At 45.4% G+C, this 22283-nt stretch overlaps 1 protein-coding gene across 4 annotated transcripts in view; it reads right to left on the bottom strand.

The window, feature by feature from the left end:
* Positions 1 to 22283, bottom strand: part of LOC112868541 (contactin-associated protein-like 3) — a 194066-nt gene that overhangs the window by 36659 nt on the left and 135124 nt on the right. For 3 of the 4 annotated variants that reach the window (XM_086684864.1, XM_086684865.1, XM_086684867.1), the window contains 3 exons: positions 10692 to 10889; positions 6833 to 6989; positions 579 to 706 (listed from right to left, as the gene is read on the bottom strand). In XM_086684864.1, coding sequence (XP_086540990.1) covers positions 579 to 706; positions 6833 to 6989; positions 10692 to 10889 — 483 coding nt within the window. The remainder of the gene's footprint in view (positions 1 to 578; positions 707 to 6832; positions 6990 to 10691; positions 10890 to 22283) is intronic. The other variant, XM_086684866.1, reaches the window with a different exon arrangement.

Raw genomic sequence — 22283 nt, 5'->3', positions numbered from 1 at the left:
TCTAGGGAGTGACGGAGGAGAAGGTCTGAGGGGTTAGAAAGAGGTAAATTAAATGCAGAACCGATGTATTTTATTTCAATGAGTTTGAGAGAAGGAAGGATATGAAAGAAATCCAGATGTAGCTGGAGGGGTAAGTGGTCAGAACCACTGAGGTTTGCAGAAGTGCCAACAGGTATGAATGAACAGGTCCACTTGATGGGTCCTGTCACCCCATTTCTCATCATCTTACCAATTTTAGGCATCTCAGCACTCAGCCAAGTGCCTTATACTTAGCTGTATACGTTAGATGTTTGCTGACCAGGTGATAGAATATTTCAGATGATTCCATGAGTATTCGCAGCAAGAGTCTGATTTCAATACTGCAGAAAGGTCACTACTCCAAAGGTAATGTCATTTTCTCACTTTTCTTCCTCGGTTACGACGACAGCACACACTTCGTTTATTAAGTTAACACATTTCTAATGAAATATGGATTATCAGGGTAGGTAGTGTTTTCACGAACGTGGGCAGCTGCATTTCTCCTGAAACCCTGACACGCGTTTTCAGGGGTCAAGACAGTTCCTCTTCCCGCTACTTACTGTCCCCCCAGCAGAGCAGAGGCCCCAGCGCATACGCAGCTTCTGAATGTGGTCGGCCTGTGTCTCTCATCACAACCTGAATGACCGGCAGGTGCTCCTTATGGGAAAGGACTATTGTGTCGCTGGTCCTACAAAACAAATACGACCACCTTAACATTATTCTCAATGATACCCGGAAAAGTAACAGTCTTTCAATGCAGTTCAAGAAGGTATTTAGCTAAATGTGTGACTATGTAACAGTGGGGAAATCAAACGGCCCATCTGACCGCTTACACGGTAACGTATTTTAATAAGGTCGTCTGAGGACCCGAGACCTTTGTTTGTCTACGTGACTCCAGAGAAGAAAAGTGGCCAGGTCCAAAATCATGAGCCTCATGCTGGCGTGAGATTACACTTTCACTGCAATTAAGCAGTTCACTGCTCTTTCCAATTTAGCCGCCATGTAAGATTTAAATGCAGAACTTACACATGCAAGATCTGTCTGGCTTCATTAAAAAAAAAAAAAAAAAAAAAAAAATCTGACTGACAAGATTTAGGTTTTCAATTCTTAGATTTTTTTTTACTATATTTTCCAAAATTCCTACTGCAGTTACTAGGCATTTCCTTATTTATTGATGCCATAAATTTAAAAACAAATTAAAAAACAAACCAACCCCAAAACAAAATACCGATTCGAAACCAAATCGAAAGGATGATACAATGTGCACTTAAAATTAATAAATGAGATAATTCATGGGAAGTGCTTTGTCCATGGCTGTCACCATCCATCCATTCGACCAACACTTACTAAACAGCTTCTACTTGCCCGGCCCTGTGTTTTGGGGACGTGGACATAAAAACCACGAACAATGTCCCCAAGAAACCTAGCAGATATTATAACTATAACAAAAATACAATTGTAATATAACCAAATCATGTAAGTGAATTATTTAAGACAGCATTCGTAGCTATGGTTCCAATACAACAAAAACTAGAATAAGGGCCAGAGGTCCTGGGTAATAAGCCAGCTGACCACCAACCACCTCTCTGGACAAAGAAAGATTTTTCTGCACATTGTAAGCTGTTCATATTTTTACTGTATATTTCAATATACAATTGTACTTTTGATTTAATAATTCGTCTCACGTGTCATTCTGATGCCCTGTATCTGTGCAGAACCTAGGAAGTTTTCATGCCAAACAATTACAAAGCCACCACTCACTCTTATAGGTACAAATGGAAGCACTTGAAACTGACAATTTTGCAAGTCGAAACAATCAGCCATTTCAAACGGTTCAGCCCAATAGCTTTGCTGCAAAAAAGAATCTGCATAACTTAATAGCTAATTATTCCAGTTCTGATTAGGCATCAAAGTAATTCTTTTAAGGTAGAAAGTTGAAAATTATTAACATTTTTATTTTGCTTAAAAAATGCAACAACGTGACTGGCAGTGCCTATGGTAAGACATGAAAAATTTGAACTAGATATCCTGAAAGTTAAGAAACAATTTTTTTTTTCAATCAGAGTGTTTCCCAAAAACCAGACTAAATAAAGCCGCATGGCTTTATCTGGTTAAGGCCCTGCAATTTCTGTGGGTGAAAGCACACATCCCAAACACATAACTCCTGGCTTTGTTGGGAACAAGTGGTCACCAGCTAGAAGATTCCATGGATTATGGGGGGAGTCAATCTGAAAATATATCTTGTTATAAATGTGGGGATAATGCACCGAATTAATTCCTCGTATTAAATATCAATCAGTGTTACAAATAGGCATTTTAATTCTTGTCATTGCTATTTTGGTAGAACATTCTAGAGTAAAAACATAAGTGTATTAGTTATTCATTGAGGATCCCTGAATTTTAAAGAACCACTTAAAAGCTACATTTATAATGCAGTGAAAAAGCTACACTTTTAACTGTTTTTAGCAATGACAAAGCACAGAGTCCTGAAAAAAACTTAAGGAAAATCATAAAAGGTAACTGCGTGTAGGAAGGCAGATATTGTACGAAGTTCTTTTCTCATTCCATTGTTTGTAAAGTAACTTCCTGATTCTGAGGAAATTTGAAACAGCTCCGATTTTAAAATTTATCAGCACAGGTCATTCCCAATTGCCTACGCTTCACGTAGGATGTTATTCATTGCCATGGTCACCAGATTCATTCGAAATTGCCTAATTTAGTTATATCTCAGTTTTCTTCTTGCTTCTCTATTGTTTTCAAAAGTTGGAAGCATTGCATGTCTAGGGATGATGATTTCTCACGATAGGTTCCAAGCATTCAGTAAGAAAACTTCCAAAGCCACTTCTCTTTTGTTTTCAGTCCCAAGTGCTCCAGAGACCATTCTTACTGCTGGCTGTTCTGCAGGGGACTTTTTGAAGTCTAACGGGGCTGTCATGACTCGGAATTGTTGGGAAAGCCACAGGGAACAAATATTGGGTCGGCTTTCACATTTCCTAATTGTTCGGGGGAAAAGAGAGACTGGAGACAACCTAATTATCACCACCCAGAGTCGCATATTTTGAGAGCTCCCAGGCTCGCTCTTGGGTTTTGCTATTCTATTTGACAAACCCGGGCGGTTTAATTACTGCGGCACCGTGACACTTCACGTCCAGCAAGGCCCGTCACCTCTCCTTGTTTCCGTCTTCCGTTGTTATTTACCACGGCTTTTCCATGTACTTTTTCCCAGCTTGTCACTGACCCAAACACGAAGCACATGTTTGGCGCTGGCATTACATGGAATCAAGGAACTACTTATTTTTCTCACTCACGGCCATTGTGTGATACCTCCATTTGCTTATGTCTTCTTAGAGTCTCATAATAAAGTTTTACGGTGTCTTTTCCCTAAAAATTTTCCATACTTGCGTCATCTTTATTCCAGAGTACTACACTCTTTTTGCTGATTTTGCGAGTAGTTTGTATAATATCGTCTTATACTTAACACGTTCTTCATAGGAATGCAGTTATTCCAAGATTCAGTAAGTAGCCCTACTGAATAAACTCTGATTAATTTCATAATATTTCTGTATATGCTCTTGAGTTTTCCTGGTCGACAACCATATTTTCTATGAATAATGTGATCTTCATTTCCTTGTTTCTAATCATGTGCGGTTTTCAAATGCCTCGTAGATTTTTTATCCCTCTCCTATTCATTTCTAACCTAACTGCACTATAATCAGAGAAATTGCCCATAAGATAACAACTATTACAAAATGTGGGGGGTTTTGCTTTACAGAATATCAGAACAATCAACTTGCAAAAATGTGCCACGTGTGCCTGAGAAAATTATACATTCTATAATTTTAGCTGGCTACCAAAACAAGCTGTTGGTTTCACTTAAAAATATTCTGTATGCTTAGTAATTTTTGTCCACATGATTTACCAATTGTTAACAGATGTATGTTTAAATGTCTTCCTACAATGGTCGATTTGTATATTCCTTCTTTCAGTTGGGTAAATTATTTTCTATATGTATTTTGACTCATTTTTATCAGGAACAAATTTAGGATTGTTACGGGGTTTTTTGGTGAAATTAAAAAGCATTATTATATAGTGACAGTAATCGTCTCCCATACTAAGACTTTATTTATTTATTTATTTTTTTAAATTTTTTTTTTCAACGTTTATTTATTTTTGGGACAGAGAGAGACAGAGCATGAACGGGGGAGGGGCAGAGAGAGAGGGAGACACAGAATCGGAAACAGGCTCCAGGCTCTGAGCCATCAGCCCAGAGCCCGACGCGGGGCTCGAACTCACGGACCGCGAGATCGTGACCTGGCTGAAGTCGGACGCTTAACCGACTGCGCCACCCAGGCGCCCCACCCATACTAAGACTTTAAAACTGTACTTACTTCTGTTCGTACTTGCTTGGTAAACTTGTGTTCAGCATTTTGCTTTCGACGTTTCTCGGTGTACAGATGAAATATACTTATTCTTAGTTCAATATGATCTATCTGGATTTAAATGGCTATTTTGGTCACATTTATTGTGCATGATTATTCATTTTTTTGTTGCTGTTATCTTGTTGCCTGTTGTTTCCTCTTTTTCTAGATTTTATTTCCTCCCTTCTTTTGAATTAACTAGGTTTTTAAAATCCCATTTTGGGGGCGCCTGGGGGGCTCAGATGGTCAAGCGTCTGATTGCTGCTTTGGGCTCAGGTCATGATCTCACAGCTTTGTGGGTTGGAGCCCCACATTAGGCTCTGTGCTGACAGAGTGGAGCCTGCTGGGGATTCTCTCTCTTCCTCTCTCTCTGCCCCTTCCCACTCGTGCTGTCTCTGTCTCTCTCAAAATAAATAAATAAGCTTTATTAAAAAAATTAAAATGAAACAAAAATCCCTTTTGAATATTGCACTCTCCATGGCTAGTCTTTAGTGGTCACACTTAAAATTTTAATCGTATGTGCTATGAACAGTGTAATAATGCTGACAAATATCTACGTAACAAGTTTTAAGTTTCAATAACATTTTCATTTCTAAATTTAACTCCTTTGTCAATCACAATCATTTTGTAATGGGATTGGAATGCCTCCTCCCGTTTCAATTCCATATATACTGTGATACATGACTCGTGTCCAGTACGCATCTCCTATTTTCTTAGCCTCTCAGTTTACACATTTCTTTACTCAATATTTCTTCTAGCGCCTGAGACTCTCCTACAAGATCACCTACTCTCATTCTGAAAATCATTCTTCAAACTTCCTCTTGTGGAGTCTGCTGGTGGTGCATGCTCCTTCAGCGTCTGTCTGTCTGTCTGTCTGGGCATTCACTGTATCTCAGCTGGGGACACGCTTGGAATGGGACATTTTCCTAGTGCACGGCGAGGGGAGAGCCAGCACCCGTGGGTGGCGCTGGGTTCCATGGAGGGGTGGGAGGGGCCTGCTGGCTCCGACTTCCTTTCACCTCTGCTCCCTTTAACATTCTCTTTAATTTTCTTTGGTTTCACCGTGATGTGTCTGGCGATGGACTGGTTTTTACTTATCCTGCTTGGGTTTCCGGTAGTTTCTCTCATCTGGGCATTTCTTGGCTATTTGATTATCGCCCTTAATGATCTCCAATCTTCTCTTTTGAAACTTGACTCAGATGCCTGTTCAACCTTCTCCACACCACCCCTCCATGTCGCTGCCTTTCTTCCTGCCATCATGTGTCTCTCCACGCTACAATCCACACATTTTCCACTTCCCCAGTTTTCTGATCACCTGTGTCCACTACCTGATCCAACAAGTCTTGAATTTCAACGACAATATTTTCATTTGTAAACATTCATTTGGTTCTTCCGTAAATCACAATCACCTCCGTCAACAGTATTTTCTCATTGCTTTCTCGTGTCTCAGTTCCACTGCTTATTCTTCAAACGGTTCCCCACATTGATTTTATCTTACGTTCTTAACGTATCCGTGATCTGGGATTTTTAGGCATTCTATTTACTCTGTGGTGTCTTCTGCCTCCCACTTCTGTCCCCTCGGGCTCTGTAGCACTGGATTGCGAGCCCCAGTTTGGTAGCATTCTATCTGTGGGAATCCTTTACCCGCAGGAATGCCCTCCAGTAAGAATGTCAAGTAATTCTATGATGAGCCACCGCCGTTGCCAACCTGCGGCCCCGCTAACTTAATTCAAGGATCGTGTGACATTGGACTCCAAATCTGCGTGAGGGTAAGTCTGTAGACGTGAGTTTTCAGGGAGTTATTTCTTGCTACCCAGGGTGCTAGCAGGAAGAGCTGTCGTCTTCCGCCTTCTTTTTTTGGGTCTGGAAGCCTCCTGAGACCTCCACCGGTACGGAGAGGCTGTGTTCCACACCTCCCCTTTCGTGCAAGCCAGACCATGTTTGGTTTCCCCAACGTGGCCATTTTTTTTTTTTTAATTTAATCCCCAACGTGGCCGTTTAAAAGCACGGCCAGCAGCGAGGGAGTTCAGCAAACAACCCTGGGTCAACCGTGGGGCAATCATCTTATTAACTGGGTTAAACTGAACTTTTGGAAGTCTGCGTATTTTACTTCCGGCGAATGGGAGACGTTAACCTGGTATTCCTATTCTGTCTTCTTAGAAACAAAAAATAAAATGGACATGATTAGTTATTCACAGGTAAACAGAAACAGCTCCCTAACACTTTAGGCTTCAGATTAATTACACTGCACACATCAAAGCTTCTACTTTGAGCTTGCTAGGGAATCCTTTAATCTTTTCTCTTTATAGAACTGTCTTGTCCAATGTCTGCCTAAGTCACATCGTTTAAGCAACAAAAAAATTACAGTTTGCACAGGGAAATTATATGGAAATCACCATTCATTCCGGTCAGCATCACAGTTGCAGTAATATTGAGAATCAAGGCAGTTCCCCTGTAATCCACAAGCACATTTTTGAGCATCAGGCAGAGAACCTCCCCAGTAAGTGTGTGTTTCATTGGTTCTTCCAACCCACCAGCTCACTGGGGTTCCATCTGAAAGACAAGTATGAGAAAAGTGACACCTACTTTGCCCCCCACTGCCTGCCTCCCCAGCACAGTCCTTTGCTCCCCTCTATTTCAAACACAGCGACTCTTTTAGATGTGAGCAGATGTTAACTCCGCCACAGGATAATTTTTAAGAGGATTTCCAACTGTTTAAAGAATATTTCCATATCAAGACTTACATTCTCACCATATGTTTTACTTTTATTAGAAAATGAGCAAGCGGCCCCTAACTCAATCCAGGCGTGATATTTACGTATTTCTCTGGAGGACTCCAATGACCTAATTTATTTGAAAATAACATTCACAAAAGAATTCTCATTAAGAAAAAAAAAAAAAACTAAAGAAAACCAGAGTGATTTATACACTGAGTCTAAAATCTGTTCGAGAGCCTAAGACGCCATTGAAATAACATAATATCATGCAAAACAAGGATGTCTTTCACTTTATTTATTAGCGGAAAACACTGGTCCTTCCTGTCAGGTCTTAGAAGCCTCATGGAGACGTGTGTTTCTTCTTATACTGAATGGGTTGGCATTGTAGTTGGAAACTACAGACAAGGTCCTGACGAGCCTTCTCCATGCCTGGGGTGTGTCCCAGGCTCAGGACAACTGCGGTTACCACAGCTCAATTCTTTAGCACAACTTCCTTCCTAGTACAACCCGCAATTAACCCGCTGCTGAGGCCCCAGGGTGGGACTGTAGGCCACCTGGAGGTTGAGGATGGTCAGGAAGGTGGGCCTTCAGGAGCGTGAAGGAAAACAGTACCTAATAAACAGAGCATCAGAGCAGGAGGGCCAATGGAAGCGACATCCCTCAGTGGGGCCTGCAGAGATGCTGGTCCATTTTAGCGTGCTCTGTCAAACCCTCAGGCCGTCCCCATCCAGCACCCCCCGCCCCCCACCGGGCATCTGGAAGACATCCCAGCTTCTCCCTAACTTACAACCACCCCTGCTCATCATGGCTCCCTGTCCCATGAGACTTCCCGTCTGCCCGCAACCTCCCAGCTTGCAAACACACCGGCCACATTCATTACCACCCACCGCAGGCCCACTGGGGGAGATGTGTACCAAGAAATCAATATCTGCGGTCTTCCCCCCGGCCCCCAGTGTGTTGAAAACTTATCTGTAGGGGGCAGAAGAGCTTTTCAACAGAACAGATATCTTTCAAAACACCACTTGGAAAACATGATTATTCAACACTCACTCTTTCCTAGATCGGGGAGCGAAAAGAATCATTGCACCTAAATGCACAATTGTTTGTTTACATCGGAATTTTTCATTTTCTCTATAAAGTAAGAAGCATCGGGGGTTGCTAGTGGTACAGGATGCATTTGGCTCCATTCAAGATTTCTTTGAGAAATCTGGAGAATTTGCATGAGGAATCAGTAAGAACAACATGAAGAAGAACTAAAGCCGAAATGGAAAGGAACATGGCTTCCCGGCCCCCATCATCGGTCCCTGGTTGGCTGTCCTTCACGCCAGCCATAACTACAATCCTCAGGGACCTTAGTGTCCACAGCACGGAGACCGAAGTTACCTGAAATCAACACTTACCACCCCCCCGAGCTCTCTCTTTAGCCACCCATAATCACGTCCCCTGAAGCCATCTATAGCATAGAGACCTAACAGCTGCTAAAGGAAGACGCTGCGGGACCCTAACAAGAGTCAAGGCCCATCTGCTCCCCACTAGCCCTCCTGGAAACCGCAGGACACAGGGGTTGCTGCAGCGAGGCCCGGCGCTGCTTCATCTCCTCTCACAATTAACAAGACCTCAGGCTCCTGGCAATGTCTGAGATTTGAACAGAGGGAAATTCTTGGGGGAAAGTGGATGTCGACTCTCATTCCCCAATGCGTTTTATGACGTTCTTGAGCTACGTGGTCCCCACAGTGCAGCCGCCTTGAGCGATTTTTGCCACGGCGACATTTTAGCGAAGGCTCCAGGGGAAGGCTGGTTGTGGCCACTCCTTTCGCACGGGGTAGCATCATGCCCCCCACGTCTGTTCGTGCCTATCAATAACGCACAGCAAATCGGTGTGCAACAAGTGTCGGGTGTGTTAGGCTACACTATTTTAGGCCAACCTCATGTGTACTGTAATTAAGAGACTCTGGAATCACACAGGTCTGTACCGAACTTGTCTACATTGACTTTGTGCTACAAATTGGCCAGTGGCAGAATATCAGAAATGCAGCTGCAGGGCGCCTGGGTGGCTCAGTGGGTTGAGCGTCCGACTTCAGCTCAGGTCATGATCTCGAGGTCGGTGAGTTCGAGCCCCGCATCGGGCTCTGTGCTGACCGCTCGGAGCCTGGAACCTGCGTCGGATTCTGCGTCTCCCTCTCTCTCTGCCCCTCCCCTGCTTGTGTTCTCTCTCTCAAAAATAAAAAAGGTTAAAAAAAGAAAGAAAAGCACCTGCTTGAGTGTGTACAGATAAAAATCCCTCACTTTGTCCCTGTAGCGAGTGTTCAACGAGTTGGAAAGCGTTTTCTCTTTCCACCTTTACCCCAACCCCAATTAAATACTTGTTTTTGCTGCTGCTGTTGCTGCTGCTTTCTGCATTGATATGGAAAGGATGACAATCAAGGAGTGATCGCTTGCAAATCAACAGGCGGACACCGGCCTTCCAAGTGGGAATTCTCTACTGAGGCAGCGGTGTCCAGGTTCTGGGACAGACCACGTGCGCGAGTTTGCTCCCGGACTCACCCAGTGGGTTTGTTTGCGGACTGTGTTAGGGGCTCGCACACTCTGCCCTGCCTTCGCCTCGTTTCCCTGGTGAGACAGCCCAACCCGCCTTGTTCCACAGCACTGCCTCACTCTCCCGGGGCCCGCTTCCTCCTTCTTCGGGGAACATTCCATTTTAGCTCAGTCGTCTACTTAGCAGCAATCAGCTCACAGTACGCGCTGAGCCCTCCAGCACGAACTATAAATTCAATAAATTGGAGAGATGCGGATAAGTAGCATTTGACTTGGTGCAATTTCTACGTTGTGCGAGTAAGGCCTGGCGAGGTGAGTGTCTGAGAGCTGAAGGCTCTGAGGGACGAAGCAAGGTCCCAGCTCCCCTGGCTGCTGAGTGACGGGCTCGGAACGTGAACCCGGGGGACCCTGACTACCGCCCTCTGCTCACTCCTCTCCCCAGACGTCTGATCAGCCTCCCACAAACCCAGGAGTTTCATTCGAGCAGGGTGGGGGCTGCCCATTCTGAAAGAATGAGCTTTTTCAGAGGAAGAAAATACAACACCAAAAGCAGAATTTTCAAGAGCAGAATGGGCATGAAAAACGAACCATGAGCAGGCATGGTGTGTGAAAGGGGTGCATGAGACTAACATTGTTCCCTAATTAATAAGTACCCCGGACGCTAATTACATTCAGTCTCTGCAAAAGAATCTCACGGAATAACCACCCCCGGAGAGAGAACTAAGCCACGCATGTCGTCCGCAATCCTTTCTAAGATAACCTCGTAAGGAGGCTTCCACTGTCCAGTTGTCTAGTGGGGTCTGGGAAGGCACGTCAGGTCATTCACAGCTTCGAGCAGGCAGCGATATCTATTGACCTTGCTCTTTGCTCCGAGGAAAAGCATCTCTGTGACTTCCACATTGTGACGTGAGCATTATGGCCACAGATTCTCACACATCCGTGGCAAGCCACGGCCACCTGTGGGCACTGCAGCCCACGATGGCTGAGCACACTGATTACTCACCGTGGCGAGCCGAAAGCCTTGACTTCTTGCAGTGGAAGGCCAGCTCCTGTTGGCAATGGTCCGCACGGTCGATTATGGCTTGGAGCTGGTCCATGCTGGCTGTGTACTTGAAAGCCACAGGGTGGGGGCTTTCTCCATCCGAGCTTTTGACCCTGGCCAGATGTGAGCCATTGTGCTGCACGGAGGTCCCGGTGGTGTCTTGTGGGCAGAAACGGGGTGGGAGGGAGAAAGAGACTGTGACTAGGTTGGAAGAATTAAACATAAATACGAAAGTCCGAAGCATCTTTTATCTGAATTAAGGCTTTTATGTGTGTAGCTGTCCGATCTCTTCGATGTTAGAATCAACATGAGTGCCATAGCGAAAATGTGAATAGAGACTCTCTTTACCGAGATTCGTATCACCCTGAATGTGGTCAACATTGTCTGGGGCCAATTTTTAAAGTTCTGTGTTATAATGCTCACAATTGTAAACACTACTCTTTCTCCCTGAATTTATTTCTTTCCATTACCGTAAAAAGAAAGCCAAATGTTTACTGTGTATACATTTATTTTTATTTTTTGAATGTTTCTCTATTTTTGAGAAAGAAACAGATAGAGTGTGAGTGGGAGAGGGGCAGAGCGAGAGAGGGAGACACGGAATCCGAAGCAGGCTCCAGCCTCTGAGCTGTCAGCACAGAGCCCGACGCGGGGCTCGAACCCACGAACCGTGAGATACTGACCTGAGCTGAAGTCAGATGCTTAACCAACTGCGCCACCCAGGTGCCCTACATTTACTTTTTAATAAGCATATTCCTAGGGGCGTTTGGGTGGCGCAGTCGGTTAAGCATGTGACTTCGGCTCAGGTCATGATCTCACGGTTCGTGGGTTCCAGCCCCGCATCAGGTCGGGCTCTGTGCTGTCCGCGCAGAACCCACTTTGGATCCTCTCTCTCCCTTTCTCTCTGCCCCTCCCCCACCTCTCAAAAATAAAAAAAATAATAAGCAAACATTTAAGAAGCACATTCCTCATCTGACTGAGCATCTTTTCCTCTGGAAATCAAGGAAATATGTAGAAGACACATCTGAGGAATAACCGGCTGACGTGATCATACAAAATAATAAAAAGTAAGTGTTTTCGACAAAATTAGACTGATCGCGAGTCAGCAACTCATTCGTGGCCAGCACGCAGTCACGCAGCGCCTTGAAGTATCTAACGTAACTATCCGCGGCAGTAACCACAACTCCACAAATGTCTGCTGGCCAGCTCGGACGCATTTCTGTCATATTGATTACCTGTATTTTAACAGGGGATTTAGAAACAAGCCAAAGGTGCTCCACAATGTTTGCAACAGAAGAAAAACATCTTGACTTCTTTGACCTTCCCCGAAAATATACCTCCTCCCACGGTATAAAAGGGCCCTGGTTGAGTGGCCAAAAGGCTGGCTTCAGAGTTGCCCTAACTCAACTACATTTATAACATCAAGTCACATAACCTCCTCTGTAACATGTGTTTGGTCCATACGCGCTCGGTCTCCATATTTCCAAATTATAGGGGCCGGAGACAGTCATGTGAGGTTCGTTCTGATTACGTTTAATGGCTAATACCTACCCAAGGTTAAAAACTCAAAGTAGTGCTACCAGGAACTCAGAGGAGTCCCCACCGCCCCCGCTCCCTGCCCCTGACCTGCCCTGGGAAAAATCTAACAGCCATACTGGTGCTCACAGACCCCAAATGCATCAAATACATCCAGAGATCCAAGGAAGAGAACCCCGCGGGCCAGGGAAAGAACTCTGGCTCCTAGCCTATGAAAAACATCACCAAATATGCCAAATCTAGCAGGAACAGGAACAGACTGTGAGTCAGCGTGACTAATGCAGTGGAATATTCGGTGGAAGAAAAAAGGCTTAATAGATCATCCCCTCTCGCTGCTCGCTGAAGGGGCTATGAGTGTTCCTATAGCAACTTGAATCCCACAGGTTTTTTTCTTCCCCCCTCTAATCATGTTTTCGCCAGGCGTTTTATATTTCAACGTTTTCCTGGAAGATGACTTAGATGGACCTGACGTTATTTTTGGTAATTACCTACTCACATTCACCCTCAGGGTTTCTTCTATCAGACGACACAGGGTAAAAGGGGCCATGGAGAAGCCATGCGTGAGGCTTGGGAGTTCATCAATTATAACGCCTGTGTGTCATCTGTTTTCACGGTTTACGACACAAAGAAAAACGATGTGCCTGAGTAGCTCACACAGGCTACCGGTCAGTATGATGGATTCGTGGTCTTGCATGGTTAAAAGGTAATAATGGAACTCTTTTTCAAGTGGAGAGAAGGGAAAGCAGGAAAAGAATCTCAAAGCTGCCTTTTGAAAAAAGAAAAATTTAAATGATTGCTCTTTCTGGAAATATTTTTTCCCAAGACCCCAACAAGGGCACATTATGTTTCCCTAATGTTCCGCAACGTACGATTTCCATAGATTTCCAAACTGTAAGTGGGAAGGCAGCTTTGAGAGGCAATATAACCTTAGCTTTCAAGCATGAGGAGACAGACCAAGGAATTCAAGTGACCAGCGTGATGGAAAAATACTTGGCTGTTATACACTATAGTCTGAAGTGCAAATTAGATCTGAAGAAATTCATGGTAATAAGGGACATTTTTAAATAGGAGTTTTGAACTGTTGAATCAGGCCACATCATATCATGTTCATCCAGCTCAGTGAGGTTTTTTTCATCTGCACCTGGCGTGGAGAGGCTGTCCGTGGCTGCTGGTCCACCATTTGCTTAGGCAAGTCAACCTAAATTAATTCGATGGTTTAGTTTGGTATTAAAAATAACACCGGGGTGCCTGGGTGGCTCAGTCGGTTAAGCGTCCGACTCTTGGTTCTGGTTCAGGTCACGATCTGGTTCCAGTCCCACGTCGGGCTCTGTGCTGAGAGTGTGGAGCCTGCTTGGAATTCTCTCTCTCCCCCTCTCTCTCTGCCTCTCCCCTGCTCGTGCCTGCTCTCTCTCTCAGAAATAAACTTAAAAGCATAACACTGACGCACCACATCATAGAACACCTCCTAGTTTCTCTTTATTTTGCCAAATTATATCCACTTTGCAATCTACAACACTGTCTGTACTTCACAGCATACCTCTGAACTATACACGGAGTCTTTTATGGGAAAACAGTGGGTTGAATGGAGGAAAAAACAGAACAGAACACATTCAGGGAAATGTGAATCCAGAGCATCTCTGCTAGGCTCACTTTCATCTTCCCTGAGAAAAAAAGAAGGAAAAAGACTTCGTTACAAAAAAAACGTGACGCCTCACCAGCCTGTAGGTCTGTCACCCACGCGCTGGAAGTTGACCTCGAGGAAAGAGAAGGCAAAACATCCCTTTTCTCACGGACGCCTGAAATGAAGTCCGATTTGGGTCTGAACACCACCTCTTTGGGAATGAGGCCAGCTGCCTGCATCTCCTGCGGTGGAACAGAGGGGCCGGAGCTCAAAGAAGCCAAGGAAGGCAATGTGCCAGGTGACCGGACCTGTCACTCTCCCTCCGCACGTTAAGTGGCCGAGGAGGCACGATGACGCATAAGGACAGACTGATGAAAACACTAGCAGGCGTCCCTGGATCCGCAGAGATGATGGGGACACCACGTCCTGCCTCTGAGAGGTAGAGCCCCAAGCCTTCTCAGAACTCCACTGTGGAACTCTCTAGAGAGAGACACGGCTGCAGCTGGCTATCATCTGTTCCTCAGCCCAATCCTCCTGGCACACAGAAGCCGAAAGGGAAGCCCAGGAAAAGGCACTTGCCCATCTTGGGGAAACCGGGTAACCTCAGCACACATTTCTAAGCGTCCCTGGGCTTTCTGGGTAGGTCAAGTTCTTGAAGACCACTGAGGTCCATGAGTCTCTCGAGCACCTCATGCACCTGAGCCCTCTCCTGTATTTCCAAGGAAAACAATCCAGGGGGGAGCAGAACTAGATCACGGGCACTTACGGGCACATATGTGCACACAGGGCTGGTGATGGCCAAGCGGCTGCTGGGAATGTCTGGTGGGTGCCCCGAGGAAGTCAGTGGTCGGCTCTTATCGGCCCCTGTTCCAGATCTCGGAGGCACTGGCCCTGCCATGTTGTGGGTCTACATCTGCCAGAGCCAAGGACGACTTGATGTTTGGGTTTTCCTGGGGCGGGGGCGGGGGGTGACTTTTCTAAGCAGGCAGCTTCCGGGTCCTGGGGGTGGCCCAGAGGTGGTATCGTCACAGCCCTACGCCTTTGGGTCCCTCCTGATCGATACCGGCATCAGGGCCCTTGTGAGGGCTGCCGTTCTTGTCACAGTTCTGAAGCCCTGGAGCTTTTCATGACTTACTTGAATATCTTCAACGTAAGAAAATGCTCTACGATCCGACAAGATATCCCCAAGAGGATGCAGCCGCTTCATAGCCTTCTTCCCCTGGGATTTCAGAGGATGCTCTTTCTACTTAATAGGTCACACTGAATACAATCTTATGTGTCTCCTCATTCATCAGTGTAGGCACCTGCTATTTACCACACAAGGACACTTCTACGACACGACTTACATTCTCTTGAGGCAACAGATACATGTGCTTGGTTGGCCCCATGCCTGGCGTCTCCCGAGTGCTGACTTGCCATGAAACGTTATTCGTGTCTCCCCCTGCATTGAGCCCAGCACACAGCAAGAGAGCAGAATGATTTCCTCAGAAAGAACACTGCGTACACGCTTAGGAAATTGGACAGAGACCAGTGTCATGGTCAAGAAGAGAACATGGGTTTCAATCTCTGTTCTTGGAAAAGTCAGAAAAATCCTCTAAGCCTCCAAATCCACATTTGGGAAATGGGGAGAGTGAACCAGGTGGCGTCCAAAGATCGAAACTATTGTTCTGGCCATCTTCAATTAACTAGGCGCGTTACGGGCCGAGCGGCTCTCTTGAGTTTTATATTTCAATTGTTCATCGAGAACGTGGGCCTGTCCGTCCACAAGCAGGGCCATGCTGTGCGGCTGATGAGAGCAGCAAAATGAACTTTCCAGAAACGTGTGTCTCTTCTCCTCTTTGGGAGCAGTGACAAGATCTGTTCCAGAAGTTTTGCATCCCTGTGCATACTGGGCGTGCCTACTTTGGGGACTTACCTTGAGAAGCTGCTGGAGATCAGCCAGAATGACGTCCCCTCAGTGGGAACGGGAAGGATTCTTTACGGGCAAAAGTCCACATAAAAGAGAATCATGGTGTTGGACCATCATCAAAGAGTCGCTTTTCTTTCTCTCTCTCTGTCTCTCTCTCGCTTTAGAAATTCTAACGTTTCGACATTATAGAATTTTCTGTCAGAGACACTATTTTCAAGCAAAACTTGCCACCCAGGACACAGGGTGATGTCACGCTTACCACCAATCCCAGTTTTCAAGAGCAAAGGAGGGAACAGTGAAATCACAACTCTTCCCGAGCAAAGAAAACTATAGGCACACATTGTGCGTGTGCTTATGAATGAAACTCTCCAACCCACACTCAGAGCCTCGTTTACAAATTTCCATCAAGTGTTCGTACATCCCAGGCATCCCTCAGAGATACCGCGGGTCCAGTTCCAGACCACCACAAGAAAAGCACACACTGCGATACAGCAAGTCAGAGGAATTGTTTTGTTTCCGTTGCATATAAAATGTATGTTTCCGCTCTCCTGTAGTCTATTAAATGTGCAATAGAATTCTGTCTAAAAAACCACGTACATCCCTAAATTAAAATACTTCATTGCTTAAAAAATGCCAACCATCACCTGAGCTTCCTGAGAGTCGTGTCTTCTCCGCTGGGGGAGGCTCTTGCCTGGAGGTTGATGGCTGCTGACCGAACGGGGTGGTCGGTGCGGAGAGTCAGCGTGGCTGTGGCAATTTCTCAAAATAAAACAATGAAGATGGCCACATTGATGGACTCTGCCTTTCACGAGTGCTTTCTCTGTAGCAGGGGACGCTGTTTGATAGCATTTGGCCCACAGTAGGATTTCATCCACACTATCAACCTGGCTGATGGGATAGAATCAGATCCTTCTGATTCTTCTGGATCCTTCATGGTCATTTCAACAGTCTTCACGGCATCCTCACCAGGAGTAGATTCCATCTCAGAAAACCACCTTCTTTGCTCATCCATGAACAGCAACTCCTCACCTGCTCACGTTTTACGACATGACAGCAGTTCTGTCCCATCATCAGGCCCCACTTCTGATCCTAGTTCCCCTGCTGCATCGATTTCCTTCCCTCGAGTCTCGAACCCCTGCACGTCATCCAGAAAGACTGGAATCGACCTCTTCCAAATTCTTAATAATGCTGGTATTTGGAGCTTTCCCCATGAATCATGAACGTTCCCCGTGGCATCTAGGACGGTGACTCCTTCCCGGAAGGTTTTCAATTTACTTTTCCCAGATCCATCAGAGGAACCGCTATCTATGGCAGCCAGAGCCTTAAGAAACGTTCTTCTTTAACAATAAGATTTGAAAGTCAGAATGACTCTCTGATCTGCAGAATGGATGTTCTGTTAGGAGACAGGAGACAACATGAATCTCACTGTCCAACTGCATCAGAACTCTTGTGCAATCAGACGCACAGTGAATAAGTGACAATATTTTGAAAGGAATCGTTTCCATCTCTGCGCAGGCCTCAACCGTGGGCTGAAAACACTCAGCGCACCAAGCAGTAAGCAGATGTGCCCCTCCCCACACTTCCACGTCGGGACGACGGCCTCCTTCCTCAAACCTCCCAAAACCACCTCCGCTCGCTTCAGACTCGTCCTCTGCAGGCTCCTCACCCCTCTCAGCCTTCACGGGACGGAAGAGGCTTCTCTGGGTTAGGCTTCTCGGAAGGGAAGGCTGCGGCCGGTTTCATCTTCTGTCCAGACCACTAAAACGTTCTCCGCATTAGCAAGAAAGCTCTTTGATTTTCTTATCCGTTGTGTGTTCACGGGAGTAGCGCTTTTAATTTCCTTCGGGAGCTTTTCCTTCGCTTCCACAACTTGGCTGTTTGACGCAAGAGGCCTTCCTTTCAGCCGTTCTTGGCTTCTGACATTCCTTCCCCACCAAGCACAATCACTTCTCACTAAGCGCAATCACTTCTAGCTTCTGATGGAAAGTGAGAGGCTTGTGACTCTTTAGTTCACAGGAATAGAGAGTATAAACTGGCCTCATATCAATCCTGTCATGTCTCGGGAGTGGGGAACCCAAGGAGAGGGACCGAGATGAGGAGATGGCTAGTTGGTGGAGCGGTCAGAACACACACAACATTTACGGATTAAGTTCGCAGTCTTGGATGCACATAGTTCATGGTGCCTAAAAACAATCACAATAATTACATCGAAGATCACCGATTATCGTAACAAGTACAATCTTAATAGAAAAAGTTCGAAATATTGTGAGACTTGCCGACATGTGACACAGAGACACGACGTGAGCAGATGCTGTTGGAAAATGGTGCTGGTAGACTTGCTCAACCCAGGGTTGCCCCAAACCCTCAATTTGTTAAAAAAAAAAAAAGGAGGGGGGTGGATATCTGAGAAATGCAGTAAAGCCAAGTGCAATGAGATGACGTATGACTGTATTTAGAATAGTAAATGCAGGGACGCTGGCTGGCTCAGTCAGTGGAGCGTGCGGGCTTTTGATCTCGGGATCATGAGTTGGAGCCCCACGTCGGGTGTAGAGTTACTTAAAAGAACTTAAAAAAAATAAAATAAAATAGCAAATGCAAAATTCTAATATTTATATGTTTAGTTAGCCGAATTACATCTGTCTACCTCACTAGTCTGAAGGTCTATCACTGGAGTCCGTCCCCCTTTTCTTACTCAAACACACTACGGTGCCCTGAAGCCAGCAGCATAGCAGTCAAGTGTGGAGAATGAGCGAGTGAATACGTGAATTGAATGGCTGGCTGCAAAGGTAGCTGTTTGAGACAGGAACTGTTGTAGGAACGCAGAGGTGAAAGAAACAGAAAATCTACACAAATAAACCAACATAAGCATAGCAGTATGGCTTCACCAGTACCCATTCCATAGAGTATTTTTTCAAGTAAATGTGAGCTGTACGTAGAGCAACTAGGCTGACCGTGCTTTGTTATACCACGATGCTGGCTGGAGACCTGTCCCAATTTCTGACACAGGAAAAGACTATTTAAGAAACACAGTGGCGGGGCGCCTGGGTGGCGCAGTCGGTTAAGCGTCCGACTTCAGCCAGGTCACGATCTCGCGGTCCGTGAGTTCGAGCCCCGCGTCGGGCTCTGGGCTGATGGCTCAGAGCCTGGAGCCTGTTTCCCATTCTGTGTCTCCCTCTCTCTCTGCCCGTCCCCCGTTCATGCTCTGTCTCTCTCTGTCCCAAAAATAAATAAATGTTTAAAAAAAAAAAATTTAAAAAAAAAAAAAAAAAAAAAAAAAAAAAAAAAAAAAAAGAAACACAGTGGCTTGGGGCGCCTGGGTGGCTCAGTCAGGTGAACATTCAACTCTTGACTTTGGCTCAGGTCATGATCCTGGGGTCGTGGGATCAAGCCCCACTTCAGGCTCCAAGCTGAGGGTGGAGACTGCTTGGGATTCTCTCTCTCTCTCTCTCTCTCTCTGTCCCCATCTCTCTGTCCTTCCATCCCCTCTCTAAGATAAACAATAATAAAAAATTTTTAAAATGATAGCTCATGAAAGAGAGGAAGGAAGGAAGGAAGGAAGGAAGGAAGGAAGGAAAGAAAAGAAAAGAAAGAGAGAGAGAAAGAAAGAAAGAAAGAAAGAAAGAAAGAAAGAGGAAACACAGTGGCTTGATTTGCATAAGGGCAACTGACTGAGTCAGTAAGAAATGCTGAGTTATTGACATGCTGAGTCAATGAACCGGGATCTGAAAGGGGAGTGGGCTGGGGTGCAAAGACCCAGCCCTCAACTGGTTCCTCAATCCCCTGTTGATTCTTATGAACGTGATATTGAGTCATCGCTCTGACTATAACCCATCTCCTCCCTGTGACAATTGTTCCCGTGGTACCACGTCTGGGAACCAGTTCCTGAAGCACAACTATGAAAATCGCACACAACGGCACTGTGTTTCAGGTGGGTGTGGACAGCCCTGCTCTCCCGCCGGGTATCCTGCCATCAAAGAAATTATGTTGTTTCTTCTGTTTAAAAAGGGGATCGATCCGTTAACAAAGTTCACAAGCAGCCCGTTCAAAATAGTTGATTTTTTTTGTTTCATTTGGTTGTTTTTATACTAAAGGTAGTAAGATACATGCAGAGTATATCCTGGCACTAGATTTTTGAAGGCTGTTACCAAGGATGGGACTCTAGCCATTAGTTTAGTATTTTGCTTTTTGTACATTTCTCCAAGTGTTGGCGTTTGTTTATAATAATTAAAGCATACATCATCGTCCACAGGCATCGTAGCATCAGGGAGAATGCGAACTTCACAGCGGAAAGATTTCCAGGCTGGGACAAGACCAGGATCGTGGTTCTTCCGCCACCAATAACTAGATTGGTCACCGGAGCACCTCGTGTGACCCAGATCAGTAAGGACCATTTAACTGTAACTCTGGTTCATTCCTGTAACTTTCCCAGGATCATCTTGGATTTTGTACACTTTTGGTTAAATGCTTTGTTGTATGGCTCCTGGAAATATTTCCTGTCTTTGGGTTAGCCTCTGTAGTTCTTTGTCTTCGGCAAGTTGCTTTCCTTATGGCTTTGACCTTAATAAAAACCCTTGGTATTTTGGAAATCCTCTCTGCCGTGTTTTTAACTCTTGCTCCCCATCCGGCTTTGTGTGTATGTGTGTGTGTGTGTGTGTGTGTGTATGTGTGTTCCATTATCCATTTGATGTTCCATCTCAATCCTAACTCATGTGACCTCAGAATATTTGTCTTACCACAAAGAATAGAAGTATGCTTATTTCAGGAGTTTTCTTTTGTAAGAGCTAGGCAACTATAAACTTCTCTAAAAAACTTAATTACCAGAAAAGTCTTGCAATAATGATCTGTACTGAACGTTTGGTCATTTGCAAAGTAATATGAAGACATACACAGTTATTAAGTATATTTGATAATAAAAATATACACCAATGTTAATCATTAAATTATTCCCCATAATTTTCATGAATTCCACCCCCCACACACATGTGCACCCTTCAAAGGTCTAATAATTCCAAGATGAAATTAGAGAGTTTAATGTCTTAGACATTATCTTAATGTAGATGAGTGATTCTTGTTGCGTTTGTGGAGAATTAAATGTCACCACAGCCACCTATACAACCGGGAAACGACAGGACAATTGCCTAGACAGAAAAGTGAATGGCGGCACCAAAATTTCACATCTGCGTTGGTTTTATTTCTCCATTCTGTGATGCTCTCTGCCCCCCTTCCATTTTAATATTTGTGGAGAGAGCAGGCTGTGCACGGTCAAACCAAAGATCCTCAGCTCCCTGGTGGTAGTTTCTAAACCCATGTGTACATCAGAATTTCTTGGGAAGCTTAATAAAAACACAGGGTTTTCTGGGATGCTGCCCCAGAATCTGTGTCTGCAGAGTGCAGAGCTGGCCCTCAGTGGACAGCGGACAAGCGCGTGGGGACCCAGAGATGCCCCATGTTGCTGTAGGATGCTGGACAGTGTCCACCACTGACAGTAAACCAAATGGAAGTCCACTGGTCTGTCAAATTAATTCGCAAAGGCACTCTCCAAAATATATTTTAGATGTTGTACTGCCAAGGATGTTACAACCACCCAGTGGGCTTTCAGACTGACACATGACACTCATTTTTATGACCAACAGGTCCTCACTAACTAGACGAGCGACAGGCAACCCAAACTTCGCGGATTCACAGCGGGAATCCTGGTGCTCCCTTTCAGACATGCTTCGTCCCCACTGATAATACCTGCACCTTCCTTTCAGGGTTCGGATCCAAACACGGGGGACTTTTCTGGACGCCTGTCTTCCTCCGGCCACATCCCGTCCCCTGGTTCTGACTCCGACTTCCTTCCCTCCTCTGTTTGTACCTGTTCTGCACCACTGCCATCTGGGCTCAACCACTGGGGCAACCCCCCAACTGGTTTCCTCACCCTCTCCCGGCGTGGCGTGGTGGTTAGAGGCCCAAACTGCACCGCTGGTGTGAGTCCTGGACCTGTCACTTTCCAGTTTCGTGACTCAAAGGCCATCTTTTGGCCCCTCCAACCCGCGTTTGCACAATACATGAGGCTCCCTCTGGCCGCAGGCTTGCTACACTTGTACGCTCCCTCCGTCCAAAGGCTTGCTCAGACTTTCTCAGAGCTGTTTCTTTCATGAGGTTGGTTCAAACGTAACAGTCAAACTGAGTACTTTCCTGATCCCTCTTTCTAAAACCGCAACCCACCCAGAGGCACCTGGGTGGCTCAGTCGGTTAAGCATCCGACTCTTGGTTTGGGCTCAGGTCACGATCTCACGGTTTGTGGTCTTGAGCCTCACATCGGGCTCTGTGATGACAGTGCGGAGCCTCCTTTGGATTCTCTCTCTCTGTCTCTGCACCCCGCTGGTGCTCTTGAAAGAAAGAAAGAAAGAAAGAAAGAAAGAAAGAAAGAAAGAGAAAGAAAGAAGAAAAAGAACAGAATACAATAAAAAAATAAAATAAAATAAAATAAAATAAAATAAAATAG

Source organism: Puma concolor, chromosome D4 (genome assembly GCF_028749965.1).
Source record: "Puma concolor isolate L17-30 chromosome D4, mPumCon1.1.hap2, whole genome shotgun sequence".
Classification (NCBI taxonomy): domain Eukaryota; kingdom Metazoa; phylum Chordata; class Mammalia; order Carnivora; family Felidae; genus Puma; species Puma concolor.
The sequence above is the reverse complement of the archived record's forward strand: the minus strand, read 5'-3'. Positions and strand labels throughout refer to the sequence as shown.